Source organism: Ovis aries, chromosome 4 (assembly GCF_016772045.2).
Source record: "Ovis aries strain OAR_USU_Benz2616 breed Rambouillet chromosome 4, ARS-UI_Ramb_v3.0, whole genome shotgun sequence".
Lineage (NCBI taxonomy): Eukaryota > Metazoa > Chordata > Mammalia > Artiodactyla > Bovidae > Ovis > Ovis aries.
In genome coordinates, this window is record NC_056057.1 from 6073115 (window position 1) to 6100770 (window position 27656).

At 52.4% G+C, this 27656-nt stretch overlaps 1 protein-coding gene across 7 annotated transcripts in view; it reads left to right on the forward strand.

The window, feature by feature from the left end:
* GRB10 (growth factor receptor bound protein 10) overlaps nt 1-27656 on the forward strand; it is a 210418-nt gene that overhangs the window by 161022 nt on the left and 21740 nt on the right. For 5 of the 7 annotated variants that reach the window (XM_060414420.1, XM_015095173.4, XM_060414417.1 and 2 more), the window contains 6 exons: nt 11721-11877; nt 14497-14612; nt 15628-15696; nt 17824-17961; nt 20125-20235; nt 21838-21936. In XM_060414420.1, coding sequence (XP_060270403.1) covers nt 11721-11877; nt 14497-14612; nt 15628-15696; nt 17824-17961; nt 20125-20235; nt 21838-21936 — 690 coding nt within the window. Of the gene's footprint in view, nt 1-1130; nt 10962-11720; nt 11878-14496; nt 14613-15627; nt 15697-17823; nt 17962-20124; nt 20236-21837; nt 21937-27656 lie in introns of those variants that run through there. The other 2 variants (XM_027968420.3, XM_027968419.2) reach the window with 2 other exon arrangements.

The window sequence follows — 27656 nt, forward strand, 5'->3', positions numbered from 1 at the left end:
CCCTCTGCGCCGCTGCCGGGCCCTCTGCGCCGCTGCCGGGCCCTCTGCGCCGCTGCCGGGCCCTCTCCGCCGCTGCCGGGCCCTCTGCGCCGCTGCCGGGCTCTCTGCGCGGCCGCCCCGCAGTGCGCCAGCGTGGACGTGGGCTTTCCGAGGGCAGGTGCGCCCGCACGCCTGTGTGAACCGAAGCGCCGTCTTTGCATTCTGCACACATTCCTGACCCCGACCGGGGCTGAACTCCCTGGTGCCCGCGGATTTGGGGTCTTAACCCTCCTGACTGTGAAAACATACAAATGGGGAAGGAGGAGGAGCCTCTTGGTGCGGAGCGCCGTCTTTGTGACCCTGCCCCCTGTCGGTGACGGCAGGCGTGAGATGCTGGTTGAGGAGGGGCCTGCGGGTCATTATTGTCACACGATGTGTTTTTTAAACTTTTACTTTGAAATAACTTTAAACCTATAGAGCCTCTGCAGTAATGACACAAAGCCCTCCCTGTAGCTCTTGGCTCAGATCCCCTAGTTGCTCACATGCTGCCCCATTTAAATCATTTTCCTTGCTCCTGTACGTTTATGCCAGTGTGTGTAAATGTGTGCATCACGGCGCTCTGTAGCACACAGCAGTTACCAAAATCAGGGTGTTCGCATTACTAAGTGCAGGGATCCAGACCTTAGTCAGAGTCTCTAATTGTCCTTTTTTCATCGGGATATAGTTGCTTTACAATGCTGTGTTAATCTCTGCTGTACAGCAAAGTGAGTCGACGATACATACCCCCACTCTTCTTTGGACTGGTTTCCATTCAGGTCACCACAGAGCTCTGAGCAGAGTTCCCTTACGCAGCAGATTCTCATTAGTTGCCTATTTTATACGTGACATCAGTAGTGTATATATGTCAACCCAGTCTCCCAGTTCATCTCACCCGCCCGCCTTCCCCCGGGACCCACACATCCTCCCAGTGTCCTTTATAGCTTCTTTTTTTCTGGTTCGTGATCCCATACAGGCCCCGCCTCTGCGCTGGCTTCAGTGTCTCTAATCTCCTTCCAAGTGGGGCCCAACCTGACCACTCCGTGTCGTCTGTCACGTACGCGGTTACTAGAGCCCTGCCTTTGCTTTGTAGGAGGTTTCTTTGGGGCCCCTTCAGGCTGTACGTGGTGGGCAGACCACAGGCAGCTGCCTTCTTCTCGGGGTTCTTTGGGGCCCCTTCAGGCTGTACGTGGTGGGCAGACCACAGGCAGCTGCCTTCTTCTCGGGGCAGGAGTTCGGGACGCTGTGATGCTGGTTTCTCTTGTCACTAATGTGGGTATGTATTAGTCCTGTCGGCTGGGTTTCTCCATTGTGACGTGGCGTCTTTCCCTTGCAACTAGAAAGGAATTGAAAGGAAGGGAGCTTGGAGCCGTGTTCCGTGTGTCGTCCTCTGACCTCCTTTGGCCGGTTCCCGTGTGGTGACTCCCGCCCTGTTCTGTGTTTGTCAGTCGGCCTTCAGCCGTGAGGATGAGCAGGGCTTCTCTCCCAGCTGTGTCTGGGTGTGCGATTATTTGTCATAAGAGCAGGTTAATTGTTATTGGTTTCCGTGACTCATGGCCACTGCAGTCCTTGTTTGGTTTGACCTCACATTGTCCCAGTGATGTGGGGCCATCCCGGGCCCTGGATTATGTTCAGCAGCAATCGTGCCTCAGCTTACAGACGATAGTAGTCCCCCCCCCGCCCACACACACACACACACGCCACTTGTGACAATCAGAGATATCTCAGACGTGGCCAAATGTGCCTCAGTGGGGGAATGGGGGGTGTCCAGCCTCCATCAGGAACCACTCAGGGCGGGAAGGGGTACCGCTTTCTCTACTACATTTTAAGATTCGTAAGGGAAAATGTGGGTTCAGTTCTTCAAATAGATTAGCCAGGAAAAGTCTTCAAATTTGCTCTATTTCTCCTGTGGCTTTCTTTATCCTTCTTTTTCCATGAGGAATAGAACTTGTACAAAAGTAGAATAGTGGTGAACCCCACATGCCCCCCACCCAGACCCCACAACTGTCGAACCACACCCCCTTATGTATTATATTGTTTTGACCCAAATTCCCGCCATCATATTGTTTATCTATAAATTTTTTAGTCTATTTCTATAAAAGATCCAGACTGTTTTCTTAACAATAGTATTAATACCATTGTGACACCTAATTCCTTAATCTCACTTTTGAAAAACTTTGTACTTAAGTAGGAATTGCATTTACACTGCACATCTGTAACCCTAGTGCCATGAATTCTTACAAGACACTGCCACCCCAGGGAAGGGCTCGGCCGTGGGAGCTTGCTCCTTCAGGGGCTCTGATCCACACTGAAAAACCCGCTCCCAGGCCACCTTGCAAGTTTCAGCACCACATTCATGCCTCAGGGCTGCCTGCGCCCAGCAGAGCTTGAGAGAGAACCCAGTCAGCAGACCCCTTACAGGTCATCTTGCCAACCCCTGCTCTGGGCACGGCACAGCCTTCACCGCCCCCAGGATGGACGGGCCATGATAGGGGCCTCTTTTCTCAAGGACCATCACTGCCTCTCATCGTGGGCTTCAGCTGCTTGAAATACAGTGCAAACCTCGAATTCTTAGATTTTCAACTGATTAGACTAGAAACAGTTGAAAACCCCATAGAAGTCTCTGAGCTTAGCAGAAGCCCAGGGTGAGCTTCCTGCCAAGTGCTCCCTCTTCCTGAATTGGTGCTGTGGACAGTCTCTGTCCTGCAGCCGGTGGGGAGGGGGGTCTTTTAGGCACATGATGCCCCAGGAGGAGGAGTCGAGAGGCGTGTGTCTGGAATGAGCGTATATGGAGCATTTGCTCTGGGCTGTGGCGTTGCATGCATATCTGAGTGACACTCACCATCAGCCTGTGTAACATCCCTCTCTTTGGGGTTGAGGATGTCGAAGGTCTAGGGTGGGATGGCTCATGCAGGGAGTGGGGAACAGGAGCTTGAATCCCACGCTGGCAGCTTCTACAGTCTCCGTAATGATGCACTTAGATGGCGTGGGGTTGGGGTTGGGGAGCGGGATGCCTTGGACATCAGGAGAGGGGGGCCAGCACCCAGTGCTTGTTTGATGAGTGCTTGCCTAATGGGGGGTGGAGGTTTGGAGATGGCTCAGAGGAGGCCTGTGCTTTAAGGAATAGTACACATTCTGCCAAACACATGTCATCTCCTTTCTCGGAAATATTTCCCCTCTTAGAGGTGGTACTCTGGGAAAATTGACATCCGGCCATTTATCCTGAGAAAATAATTCATGCCACACTCCAAGACTGATGTAAAGATGTGCCGGGGCGCTCTGTGGGAAGAAGGATCACTGAGAAGCCACTGAGTGGGCAGCCCTGGGACAGCACCGCCTTCCCTACAGCCGTGAGCAGAAATCCCCCGCTAGCACTAACACACCGGGGAAACACAGTGACCTGGGCACACCGTGATGTTGCTGCAGTCACATGAAGCTGGCACCGAGACTGTAAAACCTCAGACGCCGTCTGAGCCCGGTGGTGGCCATGCATCTATTTATAAACAGTGGTGCAGGGGAAGACGGGAAGGACACCCTCGAGAGCTGTAACTGTGAATCTGGGCGTTGTCAGCGATGGCCACATTCTTTCCTCTGGCCCGTAATGTGTTTTCCAAATATGTTACAGTGAGACCTGCGAGAAAAGATGAATGTATCTGTGTCCCCTGGATGGCTTGGGTGTGAACGTGGGCGCCTGTCAGCACAAACACGACAGTGCTATTGTTGCTGGCGCAGGGCTGGTTGCCCAACCGAAAGTTACACTCAGACCAGTCTCTCTGTTATGCATGAGTGTTTGTGTGTGTGCATTTGTGTATATATGCATGTGTGTGTATTTATACAGATACGTGGAGGACAGGGAAGCCTGGCGTGCTGCAGTCCATGCAGCTGCAAAGAACCACACATGCCTTAGCAGCTGAACACCAACAAAAGTGTGCGTGTCAGGGATGTCCCCTCTGTACGAGCCCATCTGCTCCATGTATGTGTGTGTGTCAGGGATGTCCCCTCTGTACGATCCCATCTGCTCCATGTATGTGTGTGTGTCAGGAATGTCCCCTCTGTATGACCCATCTGCTCCATGTATGTGTGTTAGGAATGTCCCCTCTGTATGACCCCATCTGCTCCTGACTTGGCACATCCTGGAGGCCACCAGCCTTGTCCTTACACAGAGCTCAGAGCATGGGAACACCCGTGTCGCCTGCACCCTGAATGACGTCCTCTCCTGTACGTTGTAAAGCAGCCACCCTCCACAGCTCTCAGGGCCGTGGGCGGGCAGGCAGGACGGGGCATCTCTCGGCAGAGACTCGCACACCCCCTGCATGACCCGGAGCCCAGCTGTGGTGCCTAGTCCTGGAAGCTTGCGGGGAGGGGAGGCTTGTAGATGAGAATGGCTTGGCGCAGGGCTGCAGAGTCACAGCAGGTCGCTGCGGTGGAGTGGAAGCCTCAGCTGCGCTCTGACGCTCAGGAAGAAGGGAGGCAGGTATGGCAGGCAGGGGGTAGCGCTTCCCCGGGTGAATAGGCAGGCAGAGCAGCAAGCCAGGCCAGGCCCCAGGCGCTCTGCAGAGAAAGAGATGTGAACAGACGCTCCCAGGACAGCTCAGGACCCTGCTAGTGGGGGCCAGATGGGCCCCGAGAGCAGCCCTGTGCGTGTAAGGACTCTGATGCCCAGAGAAGCGCTGAGAATCTTCTCTCAGCTCCAGGGAAGTGGGGCCCATTGGTTCCTCTCTACCTCAACAAAGGAGAATAGGATTTGGGGGAAGAGGGGCGGTGGTGAACCATTTTTGAAGGCTTTATTGAATTTGTTATAATTTTACTTCTGCTGTTTATGTTTTGATTTTTTTGCCTTTGAGGCTTGTGAGATCTTAACTCCTGACCAGGGATCAAACCCACAGCCCCTTCACTGGAAGGCAAAGTCTTAACCGCTGACCGCCAGGAAAGCCCCTAGGATGTTTTTTAAAGAGCTGTTATTTTTATTTCCTATAAGATACCACTCTGTACAAATTGCTTTTCTCAAAGTAATAGGCTGTATGTATCTATTCTAGGAAACTTGAGAAGAAATATAGGTGAGCCAGTCAAAATTGATTCTTCCAGGTAGTGACTTTGAAGTGCCAGCAGGCAGCCTTGCGCCCTGAACCTTGCCCACGAGCATCAGGCAACGAGGGTGTCCGTGGGGGGCTCCAGGTCTGTGCTTGTGAGTTGTTTTGAGAACTTTAATTCCTTTAGAGAGGATTGTGAGGACTTATAATATTTTTAATTGTCTCTGAAACCTTGAAATCAGTAGATTATAACGCAGACCCCTGTTTTTTTTGAAAGTCCCTTTGGGTCCGTGTTGTTGAACAGAACGATGCTAATGTTGTCACAGCGTACGGTGGGCCCGTGTGATCATCTGTGGCAGCTTCACTTGTCACTCCTTGTGGCTCAAAAGAACATCAGTTTAGAACAGAACTGAAAACAGAAGTCAGTGGAATTACATTCTTTTCACTAAAACAAACCCAGCCCAGCCCTGGCCCTGCCCTAATCTGAAGTACATCTAATTTCATCCACATTTGCTAGGCCGCGCCACATGGGGGCTCTGAGGGCCCCCGGGGTCAGCAGCCTCGGGTGGCTCCCGGGAAGCCTCTTGCAGACAGAGAGAAAGGCAGTCAGCAGAGGCCCTGCTTCAGACCTGGGCCCCAGTGGACCCGTCTCCTCCCTCTAGGAGAGCGGTCCTCCCCACCTGGGGCTTCTACCCTGTGTCTGGTTGGGAGAGAGGGATCCTGACCTTGGAGGGAGTTCGCGTCGGGCCCCACCGTGGCCTCTGCAGTGCTCAGGACTGTACCTGCCACTGCCCAGGCGCCACTGGCTTTGCTGTTTTCCCTCCTCACAAGCCTGGCCAGACCAGGGTTTCCTCCACACCTCCCAACCCCATCACCCACTCTTCCCTCCCTTTTGATATTTTTTAAATTGAAATATAGTTAGTTCACAATATGTTGGTTTCATTTATACAACAAACTGATTCATCTTGCCTGGAGAATCCCATGGACAGAGGAGCCTGGCAGGCTACGGTCCCGAGGGTGGCCAAGAGATGGAAACGACTGAAGCGACTTAGCACACAGAGAGCACGTGTGGATGTATCTCCTTGCTCAGATCTTTTCCACTGTAGTTTACTACGCGACACTGGATACAGTCCCCTGTGCTGCACGGTAGGACCTCGCTGTTGATGTCTCATACGTAGTACTCTGTATCTGCTACCCCCAAACTTCTCATTAGTCCACCCCTCCCTTTCACCTCTGGTAACCAAAAGTTTTCTTTGTCTGTGAGTCTGTTTCTGTTTTGTAGACGAGTTCATTTGTATCATTTTTTTAGATTCCACATATAAGTTGTATCATATGATATTTCTCTTTCTCTACCTTACTTCCCTCAGCAATCTCCAGGTCCATCCATGTTGCCGCAGATGGCGTTATTTCACACTTTTTCGTGGCTGAGTAGAATGCCATTGTATCTATGTACCACAGCTTCTTTATCCGTTTCTCTGTCAATGGATACTTAGATTGTTTCATGTGAAGAGTACTGCTGTGAACACTGGGGTGCACGTGTCTTTCCAAATTAGAGTTTTCATCTTTTCTGAATACGCGCCCAGGGCTGGGATTGCAGGATGACGTGGCAGCTCTTCTTAGATGTTTTTAGGAACGTCCATTCTGTCCTGCACGGTGGCTGTGTGAGTTTACAGGCCCACCCACAGCACAGCAGCCTTCTCTTCTCTCCACATCGTCGCCTTTGTTAGTTGTCTGTAGACTTTCTGAGGTTGGCCATTCTGACCCATGTGAGGTGGTCCCTCACTGTGGTTTTGATTCACATTTCTGTAATCGGTAGCGGTGCTGAGCAACTTCTAGTGTGGCCTCCCTTTCAATATTGATCTTCCCGCCTGGATGCCCCCTGGTGGCCCTTGGATACAGCCTGGCTTCTCCCTAAGGGTTTACCCACAGGATTTACAGGAGGCTTCGGGAGTTAATGAGAAGCCCAGCTTACATCCTCACTTTGAAAATGTATTTAAGCAAGACCCAGAGGGCTTTCGAACTGAGGAGAAAGTTGGATGATAAAGAACTGAGACAAGGGCTCAGCTCAGACGCAGCCAGCCCTCTGGGTCGTGTGCTCAGGATGGCCTATCTACTCAGCTCAGCCCCAGCACTGAGAGCCCTCCGACCCCCCAGGGATGCCCTGCACCTCGGCCGACCCTGAGACAAAGGGCTGAGAGGCCTCCGCTTGCCGTTTTCACGGGTTGGTCTCTGCCAGTGTCAAGAGCCTGCAGGATTCGGACAAGACTCCGACCTGCAAGGCCCCAGCAGGAAATGTTTGGTGTCCGAAGCAGAAATAACGGCGGCAGGAGGGAGGTGGCCCTCCGCCTGTCTGCCTGTTGGGGGCCGTGGACATGATGTATCTTCAACCCCAGCTCTCCTTAAACTCCTTCCTGCACATTTGCACAGATCCAAGCTCTTGCTCCCCTCTCTGCACAGTGAATGCAGCAAGGTGTCAACAGAGCTGCAGGAAAAACAGAACCTCTGTTCCCACGTCAAGGCTTTTAGGACGGGCTGGGGCACCAAGCCAGTCAGAGGACTGCGTGTGGTACAGCCTTCCTCCCCCCGTGAACCCTGAGCTGGAGGAGTCTCAAGCTGTTGATGTAATTATCCCTCTCTAATGTTATTTTTTAATTCAAAGCTTATTTATTTTTATGATTCATACGGCAAGAAAGCAACGCAGTCCAGGAATTTATTACAAATTTCAGAATCGGAATTCCACCATGCAGACGGCATACGTTCTCATATTTTCTAAGTATATAAGGAGGTGTTACGTTGAATGTGATTTGCTCTTTTTTTAGTTTTTTGGTGTTTAAAAAATAGTTTTACTTTAGATAGTTCATATACTAGGATATAGCTGATTTACAGCGCTGTGTTCATTGCACGTGATTCAGTTAATGCATATACATAGATCTAGTCTAGGCTTCGCTGGTGGCTTAGGTGGTAAAGAATCTGCCTGCAATGTGGGAGACCTGGGTTTGATCCCTGGGTTGGAAAGATCTCCTGGAGAAGGAAATGGCAACCCACTGTAGTATTCTTGGCTGGAGAATTCCATGGACAGAGGAGCCTGGCGGGCTACAGTCCATGGGGTCACAGAGAGTCAAACATGACTGAGCAGCTAACACTTTCATTTTCATATCTAGTCTTTTTCTCAGATTCTTTTCCCATATAGGTGATTCTGTAACAAATGGCAGTTTTGTCTTTAAACGCAATTAGCTACTTAATTTCCTTTGCAGTGCAAAAACGGAAGATTCAGCAGTTGGCTTTTCCGAGTTATTGTTCCCACTGAATCTCAGTGATCATGAGGTCTGCTGTCTTCATTGCAAACTGGAGTCAGTCATGGCTGTCCGGGTCTAGTCCCCCACCTCGCCTGTGTCTCAGGCCTTCAGCGAGCTCCTGCCTTGTCCCCAGCTCCCCAGTGCATGTGAGGGCACCCCAGGGGTAGGCAAAGGGGGCTGGGAGCTTTTCAGAAGAGGCTCCCGTTAGCCCCAGCCAGGCTGACCCCACGAGGCTGCTGCCAGATCCCCTCTTTACAGGCACAGAGGCCGGGCCCAGCCAAGTCCCCATGGCTAGTTGCTGATGAGGCCGATTGCAGTGGGTCTGATTCTCCCCAGAACCCCTACCTCAGCCAGGGGGGTCATGAAGGATGCTTCCCCTTCCATCACTGGGGTCACAGAGCCAGGGAGTGACCAGGCCAGACTGGCGCTGCTGGTCTGTGCTCTGAGTCCCGTCCCCCCAACCACCTCGCAGGACCCAGATCCGTGTGTTCCCCAAACAGGTTTACCCTGAAGCCCTGTGTCCCCTCGGGGTCGATCTCATCCTGGCTGAACTGTGAATTAGTGGAGTGGAGGCCTTGGCAAGCTAACGAGAAAGAAGCTCCTGCATCCCGCCCTCACAGGACCATGAGCATCTCACTCGGGACCTTAGCCCGCTCCCCGGCATCCCTCAGCCCAGGCCTGCTGCACCAAAGGCTGAGATGGAAGACTCTCACTTGTTTCCAGAATGAGCCCGGCCCTGCCCCGTTGCTGACTGCAGGGGTGGTGGGCACAGGGCAAGACGCCCCTTCTGGAGCTGTTGGCTTTAGAGGCTGGCAGTTCCAACAGCACCTTCCTTTGTGCGTTGGTTGGTTACACTCTCCTCTCGAGCTCGTCATGCTCCCCGGGTGAGACTGTGGGTGTGTATGGTGGCTTCCTTGGCTTTCTGCCTTGGGGCCTGTTTAATCTGGTCAGCAGGCCCTGGTGACTTTGACGAGATAACTGGATGGCGCTGTGTCGGGGTGGAGCTGACAGTACAGGATCTGAGGTCCTGTCCTGGCAGCCTGTAACCCTTGTGTCTGTCTGTGTCACAGGCTGCAGCCTGCCTGCCCCACCCCCAGCTGTTCCCTGGCTCTGGGGATCTGAAAGCTGGGGACGTGGCCATATGACCAAGCACATCTTAGATTTTAATACTCGGTCTATATTTAGACCTCTGGGGGCATGGCCTTGGAGCAAAGGGAAATGAAGAAAGAGTTTAAAGGAAAGTGCAGTAGGACTGAAAAGAAGATTTAAAAGCTGCTGCTATAGCTGATTTGGGCAGGAAGACCCTTGGAGAGAGATAGGAAACACTTCAACCTAATTTAAACTTCCTAGAGAAGATAATATTCGTTGTAATCACAGATAAGTTCACTTAGAAACTTAGGAAAGAAGGAAAATTAGGAACATGCTGATTTGGGTATTTGTATGTCTGCAGTGCTGTGGAAGATTTATATATTTATAATTTGCATATTTATGATTATATGTACTTATATGTAATTAGCATATATATCAGTTGTATGAATTCTTTTTCTAGGTTTGTTTTTCTTTTGTATTAATGTATTTGTTCTTACAGAGTTTTTACCTATACACCAGAGACATGTTTTCTTTGTTAAAATTCCATTTTGTTTTCATAAACTCAGTCATGTTATCTGTATTTGAATATTTAATTGGTTTTGGAGAAGTAGAACTGTCATTCAGTGAAACGTCAGTTCCAGAAAAGACATGGATTGGGTTTCATTTAAGATGAATGTGAGTTATAAGCAGGCTCCTGAGTCCTGATCCGCCCCCACCAGGTTGAACGGCTGGTGGAGAGGTGGTGGGAACAGTGTCCCTGCCCCACTGACAGCTCAGTCCCTGGGGTGGTCCTGTCTGCCCTCTGGCTCTGAGACTCTAAGCCTGCTGTGGACAGTCCTCAGGGGAACACACCCTCCCTGTGGACTTCATATTAGCAACTCACCGTCTCCTGTGAGACTCCTCGCAGTGGAGAGAAATGTTCAAATTCTGCACTTAATCAAAACTCGAGAAAAAGGACTTGGAGCGGGGAGGGAGGAGTGGAGCCAGCTCCTCAGGACCAGCTGACATTCGGGCCGCAGAAAGCTCCAGCTCCAAACTTGCAAGTGATAGCATGCCTTGCAGGGCTCAAGGTTGCTGAGAGATTTGGCAGCCAGGCCTGGGTTCAGAGAACACACGTGCTCGGGCCAAGCATCCTGCCTGGGCGTCACAACCGTGGGGAGGAGTGAGCGGGCATTTTGCTGGAGCACTGGTCTGAGCCTCGTGTTGCTGTCCTGTTGTCATCACGTCCGCCTCGGGCGGGAGCACCGAGTAGGGGAGCGATTGCATCAGGCCCAGGCAAGGCCCTGATTGGTCTGCCCCGCGTGGCTTAATTCACGAGCTAGAGGAGCGAGCCAAAGGCAGCCTTGTAGCAGCTGCCCTGCTGCCCAGAGACAGCCTGCCCACCAGGCCTCTGTCGGTGGGTCGGTGCCCAGAGTGGGGGTCCTGCCTGCCAGGGACAGTGGGAAAGGCTGGGGATACACTCCCCTTCAAGACACAGTCTTGATTTAAAATGCCATCTTGTTCCTCTGACTGCTTTTTCCATGCTGTTGAGGTAAGATTGTTTTAAGCGTCTCATGTTTCCTCTCAAGGCTACACCCCTGCTGATTTTGCAGCTGGGACAGAGAAAATGTGTGCTCCTCTGAATTTTTGCTTGGCCGTTCCCCTGTCTGGGAGCTGCCATAGGCCATGGCTTTGAACAGCTCTGGGGAAACAAAGCTGGCTTGGAATTTTGTAGGGGGAGGGCCGAAGAGTTTGGGGACTGCCCTTTTCAGTTGTTTGAGTTTCGGCGTGTTCATGTTCCTTTTCTCATCTTCTTCCTGAGCTACAGTGAGCATGAGGTGGGTAGGGAATGACGGGAGGAGGCAGTGGGTGCTGCCTGCGGCACTGGGGACCCTTGAAAGGGAGAGCAGCTGGAGTCACCCAGACTTAGGGATTCCTGCGGGGCGTCTGTTGCTTTCAGTCGGTTCAGCTGTAAACTGTCCCACCCCAAGACCACCAGCAGCATTAAAAGGAAATCTGGGACTTCCTGAGACAGACCGTGGAAAAGCAGCTCGTACACTGGTTTGGCCATATGTCCGGAGGTCTCTTGGGTGTTTTCAGAGCCTGTGTTAGAATCCTATCTGTCCTGTGCATCCACAGGGGATGAGAGGGGAGTGTTGATGGGTGCAGCCTGCGGTCACCTGCTGCTTGGAAAACCAAAAATACATGTTGGAGTGCTGTCATCTATAATTTCCCCTAGTGTGCTGTATCAGTGTTTATTTCTGAAGACCCGAAGTTGTTCATCTGAAGGTGTCATATTCTTGTGTTGCAGGATGTTAAAGTCTTCAGTGAAGACGGGACAAGCAAAGTGGTGGAGATTCTGGCAGACATGACGGCCAGGGACCTGTGCCAGCTGCTGGTTTACAGAAGTCACTGTGTGGACGACAACAGCTGGGCGCTGGTGGAGCACCACCCACACCTGGGATTAGGTGGGGAGCCGGTCTGGGTAGGGGCAGCTGTGGGAGGGGGCAGCTCCAGGTGGGAGAGCAGCTTCAGAAGAGGGGGCAGCTCCAGGAGGGGGAGCAGGTCTGGGAGGGGGCAGCTCCAGGTGAGGGAGCAGCTCCAGGAGGGGGGCAGGTCTGGGTAGGGGCAGCTCTTGGCAGGGGGCAGCTCCAGGAGTGGGAGCAGATCTGGGAGGGGGCAGCTCCAGGTGGGGGAGCAGCTCCAGGAGGGGGCCAGGTCTGGGTAGGGGCAGCTCTGGGCAAGGGGCAGCTCTGGGCGGGGGCAGCTCCAGGAGGGGGAGCAGCTCTCAGTGGGGGCAGCTCCAGGAGGGGGAGCAGGTCTGGGCGGGGGGCAGCTTCAGGTGGAGGGGGGGCAGCACCAGGTGTGGGAGCAGCTCTGGGTGGTGAGCAGCTCCAGGATGGGGAGCAGCTCTGAGTGGGGGCAGCTTCAGGAGGGGGAGCAGCTCTGGGCAGGGGCAGCTTCAGGAGGGGTAGCAGCTCCAGGTTGGGGAGCAGCTCCAGAAGTGGGAGCAGCTCTAGGAGGGGGAGCAGGTCCAGGTGGGGGCAGCTCCAGGATGGGGAGCAGCTCTAGGACGGGGAGCAGCTCCGGGACGGGGAGCAGCTCCGGGTGGGGAGCAGCAGTGGGTACTCAGGGTGCTGCCAGGTGAAGGCCACCACCAGCAGATGCCAGACTGTCACTGCAGTGTCCCTGCCAGTGGAGCAGGTGGTCTATCTGTGCTCCTGCTTCTTCTCCTCTTCTAAACTCTCCCTTCTGGTGCTTCCAGAATCTCACTCTTGGATGTTTGGAGCAGTGATTCTCAAGGGCTAGGACACAGTAGGAAGGAGGGTCCCTCTCGTTCAGCAGGAGGACTGGCTGTGAGAGGCCTGGGGCTGGCTGCACACCTGTGCTCTGGGGAGTCAGCCAGAGGTGCCCTGGAAGATTCTGGCATCGCTCTGCAGAGCCGTTCCTTCACCAGATGGGGTTGGGGAGCCGGGGTGACAGCCTGCAGGAAGGCACAGGGAGGCCCCCAGGAGTGGAGGGGGCAATGTCATCTAAGTTTGAGTTTCCCGCAGTGTCTCTGGGTATTTGAGAGAGCAAGAGACTATTTTGAAATGCGTGCTATTTACAGAACTTATTAAAGTTTGAGGTTTGTTTGTTTGGTGGCTGATTTCAGGTGAAGAAGCTTTTCAAACTTTCATTTGATTTTCTATTGGATAATGTATGGTGCTTCTAAAATCATAGGCAAGTATTTAAAACCAGAGTTTTCTGTATGTAAGTCAGCTGTATTTTCTTTCCATGTCTTGAAGGAGAGAAAAGCTGCACAGCTTGCAAACGTCTTCCCGTAGTTGAAAGACTTTCTTATAACCTTTTAGAACAATTAATAAATTGAAATTAAACCTAGGTCTGGAATATTCCTTTCACTAACTGGCATTTGTGCAACTCATATTATACAATCTAAGCCTACGGAATACGAGGTACATTTGAGTTGGCACTGCTTGAGGTCATGTGTTCTGGCTCCGCTGTGCTGTCAGACAGACGGTGTGTGGTTTAAAGTAAGCACTAAGAACTTCTGACTTCTTTCCTGTCACTGCGGATGTGTAGTGCACTTGTGTGTCATCTGAGGCTTTTCCCTTTGTCCCCAGCAACCTTCTACCGGGTACATTCAGCAGTGCTCAATGAGCAACTGACTGGAAGCTCCAGTGTGAGACATCGCCCTAGTGGTCTCATAGGGCCACCCAAGGCATCTGCTGACACACAAGTCATTAGGAAGCTAGATAGTGTCGGAGCCCTGCAGTTTGTATGTGCGCACACGGGCACACACATGTATATATGGACATATATACATATGCATGTACGCACGTGCGTATATATCCATATACATGTGTACAGAGATACATAGAGAATTAATTTTAAAGATGTGTCTGCATAATTAGATCCAAATATAATGAATGTCGTTGAAAGACTATGCAAGAGTCTGGCCACTTTTAATTTACAAGGAACTATGAAAGCATCTTCAGCAGATATTCTAATACCTGACCGTCACTGTCCACAGAGAATGCGTGCAGTGGATACAGACAGACAGAACATTGTCACATGCAAGGACTGCTTGAGAGATTGTTATTCCAGTATTTCTTCTCGTAGCACCTACTATAACATCATATAGTAGAGACATGACGTGTGCTAAACCCTGGGAGATGATTCATCACATGAAGAAAATTTGTTCTGAAGGAATAAGAAATGAAGTGCACAGACACAGTAGTCTCAGGGATGTGATCCTCACAAGTTTCATCCTTTATTCTTTCTCTGATTCACAGATGGATTGACATACTCCCCTCTAGGGAACAACAGTTCATTATAGCCAAGTAAAGAGGGGGAATGAAAAGAAGTATGCAAAAGCAAGGACTGATCTGAGTTCCTCATACTCTGAGTCCTAAGACCTCCTATGCGCTTGATAACGCATTAAAGTGAGATTTCAATTTAGTTTAGCTCTCAGTCTCATCTTCGCCACGATGCTTAAAGAATGGAAAAGTCGGGTTTTGTATTTGGTTGCAAGGCTGCCTGGAAGGTTCTGCCTGTCTCATCTCCGACAACACTTTCTCCTGCAGAGCGGTGCTTGGAAGACCATGAGCTGGTGGTCCAGGTGGAGAGCACCATGGCAAGTGAAAGTAAATTTTTATTCAGGAAGAATTATGCAAAATACGAGTTTTTCAAAAATCCCATGGTGAGTTTTATCACTTTGGATTTGGGGTTTGGAACTCTGGAAATATTGCAAGTATAAACTACTTGTGTTTCATTGTAGCTGATCACAAAATAACTGACTGAGATGTAGTGGGAGGCAGATGGTTTGAGAATCAGTGTTGCTAGTTAACCCAGCAATACTGGCTGGAAACCGTCTCTCTGATGCATAATTGAATGCCTTTGTTCTGACCAAAGTAACCATCTCCTTTTCCCAAAAGTAACAGTGGGTGAGGAGGTCAGTCTCTAAATGGAGAGAGAGAGCTGGGGTGAGCTTCTTCAGTTATTTTGGAAGTTCTTAGTTCAACTGAAGCAACTTGGTCAAATATTCAGTAAAATAAAAACTCATTACTCTTGGCAAGTGGCAAATATTGCTTTGGGATTATTGGAGGAAGAAGCAGTAGAGAAACCGACATCTGGGTATGTTAAGCTGGTTTCTTGGAGTTTTCTGTTTTGGGGAGCTGGGGCCCTTGCCTTGTGGGATGTCAGCATGGGAAGCCTCGTACCCGCCGTGGCATGAGCCCCAGTCCTGAGTCACAGCAGCAGTAGCTGGGGGAGAAGTCCCAGTGCCTACTTCTGGTCCTGATAGTTTAGCTGCTTTTTTATTGAAAAGAAGAGATCTGATAACTGCTTTTGGATAATGCACCAGAAAAGGCTTCTTCACATCCCCGTGCTCAAGTCCTGGTTTCAAGAGTTCTTTGTCTTGGGCACCCACCTGTGTCCTTGAGTTAGGGAGTGGGGCAGCCCTCTGCCTGGGTACACTGTGAGGCGTGGGTCAGAGAGGGCATCACAGACTTCAAACTTGATCCTGCCTTTAATAGAAGATGCAGCCTTTCTGAAGTCAGTGTTTCCACTGTGTGATAAATTAAAAGGACCATCATTTTAAATACAGATTGTCCATAATCGTGCCTAGAGGGATGTTTTTAGTACTGGCATATCTGTAAGTAGGTTTTCCCCACTTGGAAGCTAACCTTTATCGTCTTTGTTTTTCCACATCCTAGAATTTCTTCCCGGAACAGATGGTTACGTGGTGCCAGCAGTCCAACGGCAGTCACACCCAGCTGTTGCAGGTACTGGGCAGGAAGAGGCTTCTGCTGGAGTTTTTGCATAGATGCTCTCGGGCTGCCCCAGGGGCCTGGTAGAAACTTGGATCAGTTGAGCTCGTCCTCACAAATATGAGCCTTGGCTCCTGTTGGAATTTAGAGTATCCAGGAATACATATTTGCTTGGGAAAGCTGTGTGTAGCCAGGCTTCCCAGGTGATGCTACTGGTAAAGAACCCACCTGCCACTGCAGGAGACATGAGAGACTCAGGTTCGATCCCTGGGTGGGGAAGATCCCCTAGAGGAGGGCCTGGCAACCCACTCCAGTATTCTTGCTGGAGAGTCCCATGGGCAGAGGAGCCTGGCAGGCTACAGTCCATGAGGTCGCAGAGTTAGACACAACTGAAGTGACTTAGCACGCACACAGCCAGGCTTCCTCAAAACAAGCACTTAGAAACAGGATAGACTGGCAGAGGCCATCGGAGCAGGAGAGTGGGGTAGAGAAGCTCTAGCTCCCGTGTCCCCTGTGAGCACCAACCCCATCTGCAAGCACAAGGCCCTGGAAATTGCTACAGCAAGAGTGAGTCCGTCTCATAGCAAAAACTGATCCATGCATGCATGCTAAGTCGCTCAGTCCTGTCCAGCTCTTCGCGACCCCATGGACTGTGGCCCACCAGGCTCCTCTGTCCACGGGACCCTCCAGGCAGAATACTGGAGTGGGTTGCCATGCCCTCCTCCAGGGGATCTTTCCAACCCAGGGATGAAACCTGCGTCCCTTCAGTCTCCGGCTTTGGCAGGTGTCTTATTTATCACTAGCACCACTTGGGAAGTCCCCAAAACTGATTAGGTTGCTCTAAAATCCTTAAAAAGTTACTTATTATACTCTAAAAAACCCAACATACCTATCTTCATTGTCTCCTCGCTTCCTAAAGTCTGCTCCTAGTTAAACCTGGCCTTTCCCTCCCCTACTGATGGAGGGGGCCACCAGCTACCTCTCCACACTTACTGCTGACTCATGCTCTTCTAGGAGGTCAGAATATTCCTCTGTGCCCCTAAAAATGTATCTCTTAACAGTGTGTTAAGTGAGAGAATAAACAATTCACTAACGTAACCAGCACTTTCTGCTGCTGCTGCTGCTGCCAAGTCACTTCAGTCGTGTCCAACTCTGTGCAACCCAAGAGACAGCAGCCCACCAGGCTCCCTCGTCCCTGGGATTCTCCAGGCAAGAGCACTGGAGTGGGTTGCCATTTCCTTCTATATAATATGAGAAAGTACTAGAATGTAGTTCCTATAGAATTCTTCCCTGAGCCCTCCCTTTCCTGCTTTATTTCTTCTGCCTCTGGAAGCTGAGAGCCTCCATATTCTGTTCTGGGCCCTCCCACCACAGCATCTGTGTGCTCTGGGCTAGAGTTGTCCATACTTAGTTATCCTGGTTTAGGCACAATGAGGGGCACATGATTTCCTGCAACCTAGTTGCCTGATTTGAGATGATTTGGTGCTTGGTGAGGGGTACAGTGACCTCTGGAGACCCCAGAGGCACTGCCTGGGAGCGCTGGGACCTGCCCAGCTGGCCTGTCCCGCCTGCAGAAGGAGAAATGTCTGTTTCAGTCAGTGGCGGGGACCCACAAGGTCCTCTCTTTCCCAGAGAAAGAGGTGCTGCCAGTGGGCGGAGTTAATGGGGACAGTGGGTGTTTGTTTCAGGAGACGGACAGACACAGGACACACAGCTTCACCAGGGGACATGTGGTCAAAGTGGCAGCCAGATGGCTTCTCCCAGCCCACGTGCTCCCGATCAGTGCTTCTGGCACCTCTGTTGCCCCAACTCTGCGGATCAGACTGGGATTTCTAAGGAAAAATAGAATAAAGGGCAGGATGCTTAAACATATGGTCTTATTAAGAGATTTATGACTTCTGTTTTTCAGCGTTAAAAAGATCTGTTTGCTTGTGTGTTTAAACACGAATTATATTTTAGGCACCACCAATTTAGTTGGGAATTTTAAGACTTTTGAAAGGAAAAATATTTGAAAGCACTCAGTTTAATACAAAAAGAGTATTTTGGTAATTCATAAAATGTTCCAGTGTCAATGATGCTCATAGTATGTCCTCATAATTTCACGTCAGTATTATCTGACTTTTAAAATTTTCTCTTCAACAGAATTTTTTAAACTCCAGTAGTTGTCCTGAGATTCAAGGGTTTTTGCACGTGAAGGAGCTGGGAAGGAAATCTTGGAAGAAGCTGTATGTGTGTTTGCGGAGATCTGGCCTCTATTGCTCCACAAAGGGAGCTTCGAAGGTGAGTTTCAAAGGCACAACTGCCAGTCACACCAGGCTGGGAGGGTTCCGAGTAAAGGTGCGCACCATGGCCTCCTCCCAGCTCGTGACTTATTAAGCTGAGTGTGTAGCAGCTAAACTCAGAGTTCCTGGTGCACAGGTCTCCCTGGGAAAGCAGGTGATGTCAGACCTGAGGCCCGGGGGCTGTGTGTCCCCCGACCGCCAAGTGGGCCAGCCCGGGCTCCCTCTGTGGGCTGGCGGCAGAGCCTCATGGCTGCCTGAGTCCCTCGGAAGATGCTGACTTAGTGTCTGTAATTTGGAAGTTGGTGTCTAGGATCGCCATAAGGATATTCAATAGATGGTTGTCACCCTGATGCCAATCTAATATATGTTATTGTAGATATTTTATGGAATAAATTGCAGTTTGTGTGTATCCCCAGTGGGAAGAGGAGGTGAGGGATTGAAATGGCTGCAGGCCTCTGAAGAGAGCTGGGGTGTTGTGGGCTGGCCTTGCTGGGGTCTTTTGGTGTCTTTGCATTTCTGACCTATTTTCCTGTAACATCTGAGGACACCTACCATGGGAGCATGCCCAGCTGACCTTGGCCGTGCTGATACCATCCAAGAGCTGCAGTCTCTTCTGTTCCTGCCGGAGAGAGAGGGGAGGAGCTGGGGACGCCAAGGGAGGGTGCTGGCCCAGCATCCGGCTCTGGGAAGTCAGGAGAGAGGGGCGTGGCCACCAGGGAAAGGGCGTGAGCTGGAGGGAAGGGGCGTGGCCACCAGGGAAAGGGCGTGAGCTGGAGGGGAGGGGCGTGGCCACCAGGGAAAGGGCGTGAGCTGGAGGGGAGGGGCGTGGCCACCGGAGAGGAGGAGCATGGCCACCAGGGGAAGGGGGCGTGAGCTGGAGGGAAGGGGCATGGCCACCAGGGAAAGGGGGCGTGAGCTGGAGGGAAGGGGCGTGGCCACCAGGGAAAGGGGGCGTGAGCTGGAGGGAATGGGCGTGGCCACCAGGGAAAGGGGGCGTGAGCTGGAGGGAAGGGGCGTGGCCACCAGGGAAAGGGGGCGTGAGCTGGAGGGGAGGGGCGTGGCCACCGGAGAGGAGGAGCATGGCCACCAGGGGAAGGGGGCGTGAGCTGGAGGGAAGGGGCATGGCCACCAGGGAAAGGGGGCGTGAGCTGGAGGGAAGGGGCGTGGCCACCAGGGAAAGGGCGTGAGCTGGAGGGGAGGGGCGTGGCCACCGGAGAGGAGGAGCATGGCCACCAGGGGAAGGGGGCGTGAGCTGGAGGGAAGGGGCGTGGCCACCAGGGAAAGGGGCGTGAGCTGGAGGGAATGGGCGTGGCCACCAGGGAAAGGGGGCGTGAGCTGGAGGGAACGGGCGTGGCCACCAGGGAAAGGGGGCGTGAGCTGGAGGGAAGGGGCGTGGCCACCGGAGAGGAGGAGCATGGCCACCAGGGGAAGGGGGCGTGAGCTGGAGGGAACGGGCGTGGCCACCAGGGAAAGGGGGCGTGAGCTGGAGGGAATGGGCGTGGCCACCAGGGAAAGGGGGCATGGGCTGGAGGGAACGGGCATGGCCACCAGGGAGGAGGGCGTGGCCACCAGGGAAAGGGGGCATGAGCTGGAGGGAAGGGCCGTGGCTGCACTCCCTTCCTCTGAGGCTGCAGGTCTTCCTGGGTTAGAGGGAGGTCCGCTTCCTCATTTCCCAGCTCTGATGTGCGCCTTATGCGTCCTCCTCATTGCTGCTGAGCCCCAGGTCATTTGTCACCTAGAGGAGGAAACAGATGTGGGATGGACAGTTAAGGCACAGGTTGGGACATTTTGCGAGCAGTTGGCCACTGATCACTCAGCATAACAACCGTGGTGGGGGTCTTGCATTTGAGTGTATACTCCTAACCTTGACCATGGTTTGCAGATGTCCTGGTTTCCACTTTGAATATTACCTTATAAGGCGGAATATCAGATACATTGTATCCATCTGTCTGAATATTGGGAGGTGGGGTTTTTAGCAGGGGCTGGGGGATATGGTTTTAACTTGGTACTTATGTGACACCATGGTTATAACCTGTAGACTGTCAAAGGGGAGAGGTGTTGAGAGCGCGCTTAGACTGCCCTCTGCTGACAAGGACAGGAAACACTTGCTCTTAGCTGTGCTGAGAAGTTCCCCGGTATAAACCTGACCACCTCCCCGCAGGAGCCCAGACACCTGCAGCTGCTGGCCGACCTGGAGGACAGCAGCATCTTCTCCCTGATTGCTGGCAGGAAGCAGTACAGTGCCCCTACAGACTATGGCTTCTGCATAAAGGTACCACCCACCCTGAGACTCATGGTGAACTTTGAAATTAAACCAGCGACCTCCTCTCTTGGTTGTTGCTTTTTAAAAACAACAAACAGTTTCCCATGGGATTTATGCACTGGTGTAAAAATATTTCATGTGTGCTTTTAGTGTGTCAGCCCTTGAGTAGCGCAGATGCTCAGAGAAAAGCAGAATCCCTGATGCACAGTGCCCCATGGCTGAGGGCGATGGGCCCCGTGGTTTAGGGACCCCCCAGCCTGTCATCTGAGTGGCCTCCACGGTACTGAGTAAGCTGATGCCTTGTGTGTGGGCTTCCAGTAACCAGGACATTAGTCTAGGGGTGACCACAGCTCTGCTTGTCACTGTGCAGGTGTGTGAGGGCGCATGCTCACACATATGCTCACATGCGCACACGTGCATGTACATAGCTGCACACGCCTGTGTGAACAAGCACGTGTGGACATATGTGTGCATGCTTACGTGCACACACACACACAGTCCTTCCTACTCAGTGAGGTTGTGTTGTCAGTCATCATAATAGTAGAGATTTACTGAATTACCCACTGTGCACGAGACAGTCTGCTGAGGTTTCTACCTCCGTCATCTTCCTGGGTCTTCCCAGTGCTCACAGGGTGGGAACTGCCCAGCCCCGCTGCCCACACGAGGTTGCCAGTGAGCGAGCCCATAGTCCCCCAGCTGGGCTGTCTTCTAAGCTGGAGGAGGAGACAGGGCACAGGGAGCCTATTCCATCCAAAAGTACTATTTTTCTGCTTGACTTGGTGAAGCTTCTTTGGTTGCAAGTGGTAAGAACTGACATCAAACCCCCTGAAGGGCGCAGTGCACAGGCGGCTGGTGGAGAGCGGCTCGTGGGGGACTGGAGCCGTCCCTCTTTCCCCTGGCCCACATGCCAGCCCACAGCCCTGCGGCCTCTGCCTCTCCCACTGTATCCACCACACGCAGAGCTGTCCTTCAACCATCTTCCACATCCAGGTTCCCGAAGCAGAGAGCTGGGCTAGTCTGGCCCCTCAGGGCCCCTCGGGTCTGGGCTTTCTTCCATCACAGCCAGCCCCTGCCCCTGGGTGGGCACCTGCCAGCTCTCCACTGTCTCTTCTACGGCCGCACTGGTCTCCCTCTCTGGGCCTTTCCACAGCATCTGTCCTTGGCCTCCACAGCCCTGAGTCTTGGAGGCTCCTCCCTGCCTCAGCTCACCCTGCGGGCCCTTCCTGCAGCTGCCTCTTCCTCTGAGGTGATGGAAGGCACCTCCTTCCAAAACCCCTGAGTGGCTGTCCTTCCCGGAACCCACCTTCCCTGCAGGAGCTAGACGCCCCGCTATCCCCCCCACCTTGATGGTTCCCTTTCCTGATTGTCTCCCCCAACACTCACCGTGGGAGGATGGCCGATCACTCAGCCAAGTACTAAGTAACCAACTAGCAGGCCCGGCCTGTGCCCCGCAGAGCCGTGAGTGATGCCCAGTGCCCAGGCGCACGCACCTGCCCGTGCTCCCGTCTCTGCCACCTGGTGGGTTGTGCTGCGGGTGGAGCTCTGCTCTGCCCTGAGAGGAAGGGTGGTCCTGACTCACCCTCACACTCACAGGTCTCCCTTCTCCTTTAGCCTAATAGAGTCAGGAACGAGGCTAAGGAGCTGCGCTTGCTCTGTGCCGAGGATGAGCAGAGCCGCACGTGCTGGGTGACAGCCTGCAGGCTCCTCAAGGTGGGTACCCGTGGTCACGGGGTGTGTGTGTGTCAACCCACGCTCACTACGTGTATGTCATCCCGAGGCCACTGTGTGGATCATCCCCTGGTCCCTGTGTGTGTCACCCCACGGTCACTATGTGTGCGTGTCAGCCCCGAGGTCACTGTCTGTGTGTGTGTGAACCCACGCTCACTACGTGTGCAAGTCAGCCCCGAGGTCACTGTGTGTGTGTGTGTGAACCCACGCTCACTACGTGTATGTCATCCCGAGGCCACTGTGTGGATCATCCCCTGGTCCCTGTGTGTGTCACCCCACGGTCACTATGTGTGCGTGTCAGCCCCGAGGTCACTGTCTGTGTGTGTGTGAACCCACGGTCACTACGTGTGCAAGTCAGCCCCGAGGTCACTGTGTGTGTGTGTGTGAACCCACGGTCACTACGTGTATGTCATCCCGAGGCCACTGTGTGGATCATCCCCTGGTCCCTGTGTGTGTCACCCCACACTCACTATGTGTGCAAGTCAGCCCCGAGGTCACTGTGTGTGTGAACCCACGGTCACTGTGTGGATCATCCCCCGGTCCCTGTGTGTGTCACCCCACAGTCGCTATGTGTGCGTGTCAGCCCCGAGGTCACTGTGTGTGTGTGTGTGAACCCACGGTCACTACGTGTATGTCATCCCGAGGTCACTGTGTGGATCATCCCCCGGTCCCTGTGTGTGTGAACCCACGGTCAATACGTGTGCTTGTTAGCCCCAAGGTTAATGTGTGTGCATCACTGTGGTCACTGTGTGTGTATCATCCCCCGGTCCCTATGTGTGTGTGTATCATCCCCAGTCACTCTGTGTGCCTGTCAGCGGTCACTGTGTGTGTGTGTGTGTGTGTGTGTGTGTGTGCGTGCGCGTGTGTGTGTGTGCATGTGTCACTGGTCACTGAGTGAGACCCCGAGGTCACAGCGTGTGGCAGTGCACACCTCTCCACTGGTGATGCCTCTCACCCTCCATGCCCCGTCACTGGGCTCTGGGAGTCGAGGGTCCTCGCACGTGTACTCAGTCTCAGAAGCTCCTGCAGAGCCGTTACAGCAGCGGAGCCGGAGCCAGTTCCCGACCTGAGGCTGGTGGCACTTAGGGCGGGAGCAGGCTGAGCTGTGCTTTGCAGCTCATTGAGCAGCCTGCCCTCATGTCTCCCATGAGATGCCAGCAGCACCCCAGCAGCTGAGATGGCCCCAGGTGTCCCCTGGGTGTGGGGAGGGTTGAGAACCACTGCCTTAGAGAAATGGGGAACCAAAGGTCGGGACCAAGGAGTCAGAAGATGGGAGTGGGCTGGGCGCACATAGGTCATCAGGAGCGTAATGGTTTCCCTGTTGCAGCATCGCACTCGGGAATTCCCAGAGTGCCAGGGCCTTCCAGGAGACATGGCGGATCGTCTGGCCCCTCACAGGGCCTCGAGGGAAACAGTGTCCCCCAACAGTCATTCTAAAGAAAATGTCTTGCTCGGACCATCTCGTGGGATTGCACCCCACAGCGATTTCACAGAAACGGCCCAGGTGACCTCACATGCCCTATAGAAGGGCAGGGCAGTGCACCACCGTGTAATATGGCACAGAGTGTTCCTCTGCACACACACACCATGTGCTGGAAATTCCTTAGTATAGAAAGTCCTTGTGAGTTACAGGTTAGCTGATAGAACAGACTCGGCCCAAGTCGAGGGCTGGAAGGGACGCGTGTTTGCTTAGCTGCGGCCACCACGTGCAACCAGTCTCTTGCAGAAGTCCCCAGCCGTCCCTGAGGCTTCCAGCTACTGCGAGACTCTGGGTGGCGTCCCTTGGAGACAGATGGGGGAGGCTGAGCTCTGAGACTCCTGAGAGGTGCTGCAGGCTTCCCGGAGAGGCAGCCAGTGTTCTTCTGTCCCAGAACCTTCCTTTGTTTTATTTTTTGTCACTGAGGAAACAGAGAACAGTTAAGATAGAAATGTTACTGTTCTGTAATAGAAGAGGAGGTGCTGTGCTGGTGTCAGACGTCTTATGTCACAGGCTGCTCCCTGACACTGTGCTGTGCTCAGTCATGTCTTCAGAACCCTACGGATAGTAGCCCACCAAGCTCCTCTGTGCATGGGATTCTCCAGGCAAGAGTACTGGAGTGGGTTGACATTTCCTCCTCCAGGGGATCTTCCCAACCCAGGGATTGAACCCTTGTCTCCTAGGTCTCCTGCATTGGCAGGCACATTCTTTACCACTCACGCCACCTGGGAAGCCCCCTGACCCCTGACAGGCAGTTCAGTTACTCAGCCGTGTCCAGCTTTTTGTGACCCCATGGACAGCAGCACGCCAGGCCTCCCTGTCCATCACAACTCCCGGAGTTACTCAAACTCATGTCCACTGAGTCAATGATGCCTGCCAACCATCTCATCCTCTGTCGTCTCCTCCTCCTGCCCTCAATCTTTTCCAGCATCAGGGTCTTTTCAAATGAGTCAGCTCCTCACATCAGGTGGCCAAAGTATTGGAGTTTCAGCTCCAGCATCAGTGCTTCCAGTGAACCCCAGGACTGATCTCCTTTAGGATGGACTGGTTGGATCTCCTTGCAGTCCAAGGGACTCTCAAGAGTCTTCTCCAAAACCAAGGTTCAAAAGCACCAATTCTTCAGCACTCAGCTTTCTTTATAGACCAGCGCTCACATCCATACATGACCATTGGAAAAACCATAGCCTTGACTAGATGGAACTTTGTTGACAAAGTAATGTCTCTGCTTTTTAATATGCTGTCTAGGTTGGTCATAACTTTCCTTTCAAGGAGTAAGCATCTTTTATTTTCATGGCTGCAGTCACCATCTGCAGTGATTTTAGAGCCCAAAAAAGTAAAGTCAGCCACTGTTTCCACTGTTTCCCCATCTATTTCCCATGAAGTGATGGGACTGGATGCCATGATCTTCATTTTCTGATTGTTGAGCTTTAAGCCAACTTTTTCACTCTCCTCTTTCACTTTCATCAAGAGGCTCTTTAGTTCTTCTTCACTTTCTGCCATAAGGGTGGTGTCATCTGCATATCTGAGGTTATTGATATTTCTCCCGACCATCCTGATTCCAGCTTGTGCTTCATCCAGCCCAGCGTTTCTCATGATGTGCTCTGTATAGAAGTTTAATAAGCAGGGTGACAATATACAGCCTTGACGTACTCCTTTTCCTGTTTGGAACCAGTCTGTTGTTCCATGTCAAGCTCTAACTGTTGCTTCCTGACCTGCATACAGATTTCTCAAGAGGCAGGTTAGGTGGTCTGGTATTCCCATCTCTTTCAGAATTTTCCACAGGTGGTTGTGATCCACACAGTCAAAGACGTTGGCATAGTCAATAAAACAGAAGTACGTGTTTTTCTGGAACTCTCTTGCTTTTTTGATGATCCAGAGGATGTTGGCAATTTGATCTCTGGTTCCTCTGCCTTTTCTAAAACCAGCTTGAACATCAGGAAGTTCATAGTTCACGTATTGCTGAAGCCTGGCTTGGAGAATTTTGAGCATTACTTTACTAGCATGTGAGATGAATGCAATTGTGTGGTAGTTTGAGCATTCGTTGGCATTGCCTTTCTTTGGGACTGGAATGAAAACTGACCTTTTCTAGTCCTGTGGCCACTGCTGAGTTTTCCAAATTTGCTGGCATATTGAGTGCAGCATTTTCACAGCATCATCTTTTAGGATTTGAAATAGCTCAACTGGAATTCCATCACCTCCACTAGCTTTGTTTGTAGTGATGCTTCTTAAGGCCCACTTGACTTCACATTCCAGGATGTCTGGATCTAGGTGAGTGATCACACCATCATGATTATCTGGGTCATCAAGATCTTTTTTGTACAGTTCTTCTGTGTATTCTTGCCACCTCTTCTTAATATCTTCTGCTTCTGTTAGGTCCATACCGTTTCTGTCCTGACAAGCTGGTGTTAAAGCCAAGTGTCCCTCAATAGAGAGCTGGTTCCCTGAGTTAAGGGATTTTCAAGCAGAGAGCCCCCCTGTGGCTGGAGAAGGAACAGGCTCCTCTCAGGGTTCTGCAGTGGGGAATGTTCCAGGATGTACTATTAACAATTCAACAGCACAGTGCAGAAGGGTGTTTAGAGAGATCACTGCATTTGTGGGATGAGGGGTGGAGGTACGTGTTCACATTTGCTGGTGTGTAAACGTGAGGCAGCAGGCGAACGTGGAGGCTGCTCACAGGAGCCTGGAGGCTGTGGGGCAGGCAGGGCAGATGTGCAGGGAGGCCGTCAAGGTTTTGTGTTTGTGTGATTTCATTAATTTTTTTCTCTGCAAAAATATAACCTCTTTCGGAGAAAGCAAAAAGGAGATGCATTAGGAAGGGATACTGAGGCGTCCTGTTCCGTGGGTGACAGGCAGTGATGTGGCCCTACTCTGACCCGGCCTCTCACGTGAGCAGGGTGGGCATCTCTGTGCTGTCACAACCAGGCGCAGGGAGGGAGCAGCTGAGCTCACAGTGGCCGTGATACCTGGCTGTTATTAGTGCCAGCGACTCGTGTTCTGTGTGTGCTGGCACAGTGTGAACGTTCCGGAGCATCCGCTGTGGGCCACGCATCACCTCACACCTGGGACCTTGCTGCTCACAGCAGCTCTGTGCACACACGCACAGCCATCCTCAGAGCACAGGTGACGGACTTGAAGCCCATGACTTACCACACATGGCTGCTGGCACGGGGCTGAGGCAGCAGCAGGACCCCAGCGTGCTGGCCCCAGAACTCCATCCCTGACCGGCACTCTCACTGCCTCCCTGAGAGTCTCCAGGAAACAGATCCATCCATTCCAGACGTGAGCCTATTGACCCAGTCACACTGCCCCAAGGGAACCACTGACTCCGCCTCCCACAGCGCCGTCCTGCAGGGAGGCAGGGCCTGGCCCGGGTCACTGCAGCAAGGCAGTGGTGGCTGGAGCCTTTCTCAAGTGAACAGCAGTGGGGTCATATCCTCCCATCTTGGCTGGGCACACCCTGGGGCTCCTGCCTCTACAGAGCAGACAGCATCAGCCTCTGGTGTGAGGGGTCCCTTACAGACATCCAGGTCTCCTCCCTGCCTGCCCTCAGCTCCATTCATCTTGCTCAGTGGGGCGAAGCATAACTGGAAGACAAGGTCCTCCTTGATGACCTCACCCTGCACCCCCACACTGCCTCAATAACAGGATGTTATCGAGGAGACTGGCACCCTTTGAAAGTGCTAGGGAACCTTCTCAAACGCCTCCTGTTCCCCTGGCCCTGCAGCATCACCAGCTTCTTGGACTGTGAGCAGTGGTTCAGTCAGCGGTCAGTCTTGTCTTCTTCATGGGGAGACCTGTCCTCAGGCTGCAGGGACCTGACCTGGAGAGGCTCAAGGCTCCTTTCACTTTTCCTTGGTTCTGCTGTCATGTCCAGGGGCCATCCTGCCTGGCTCCCCCCAGATCCTCAGAGCTGGGATGACCTAGTGCTCGGAACATAAGAGATGCTCAGAGAGTGTGCACTGAATGAAAGTGGAAACTGACCCAAATACCTGTCTGGCTTTTGGTGATGTTGCAACAGCAATTTGGATGCTATAAAAATCCCAGGGTGTTTTTGAGAGGAAAGCGTTCCTTTGAGTTAACTTAGGACCTTCCTGTTTCTCTTAAGTACCAACCCAGTTACACCTCCTTTAAAATATATATGTGTGCCTATATATATATATATATATATATATATATAGCTCAAACCTCCTGGGGAGGAAACTGGCTAGTATCTGCTTTTGTTCCT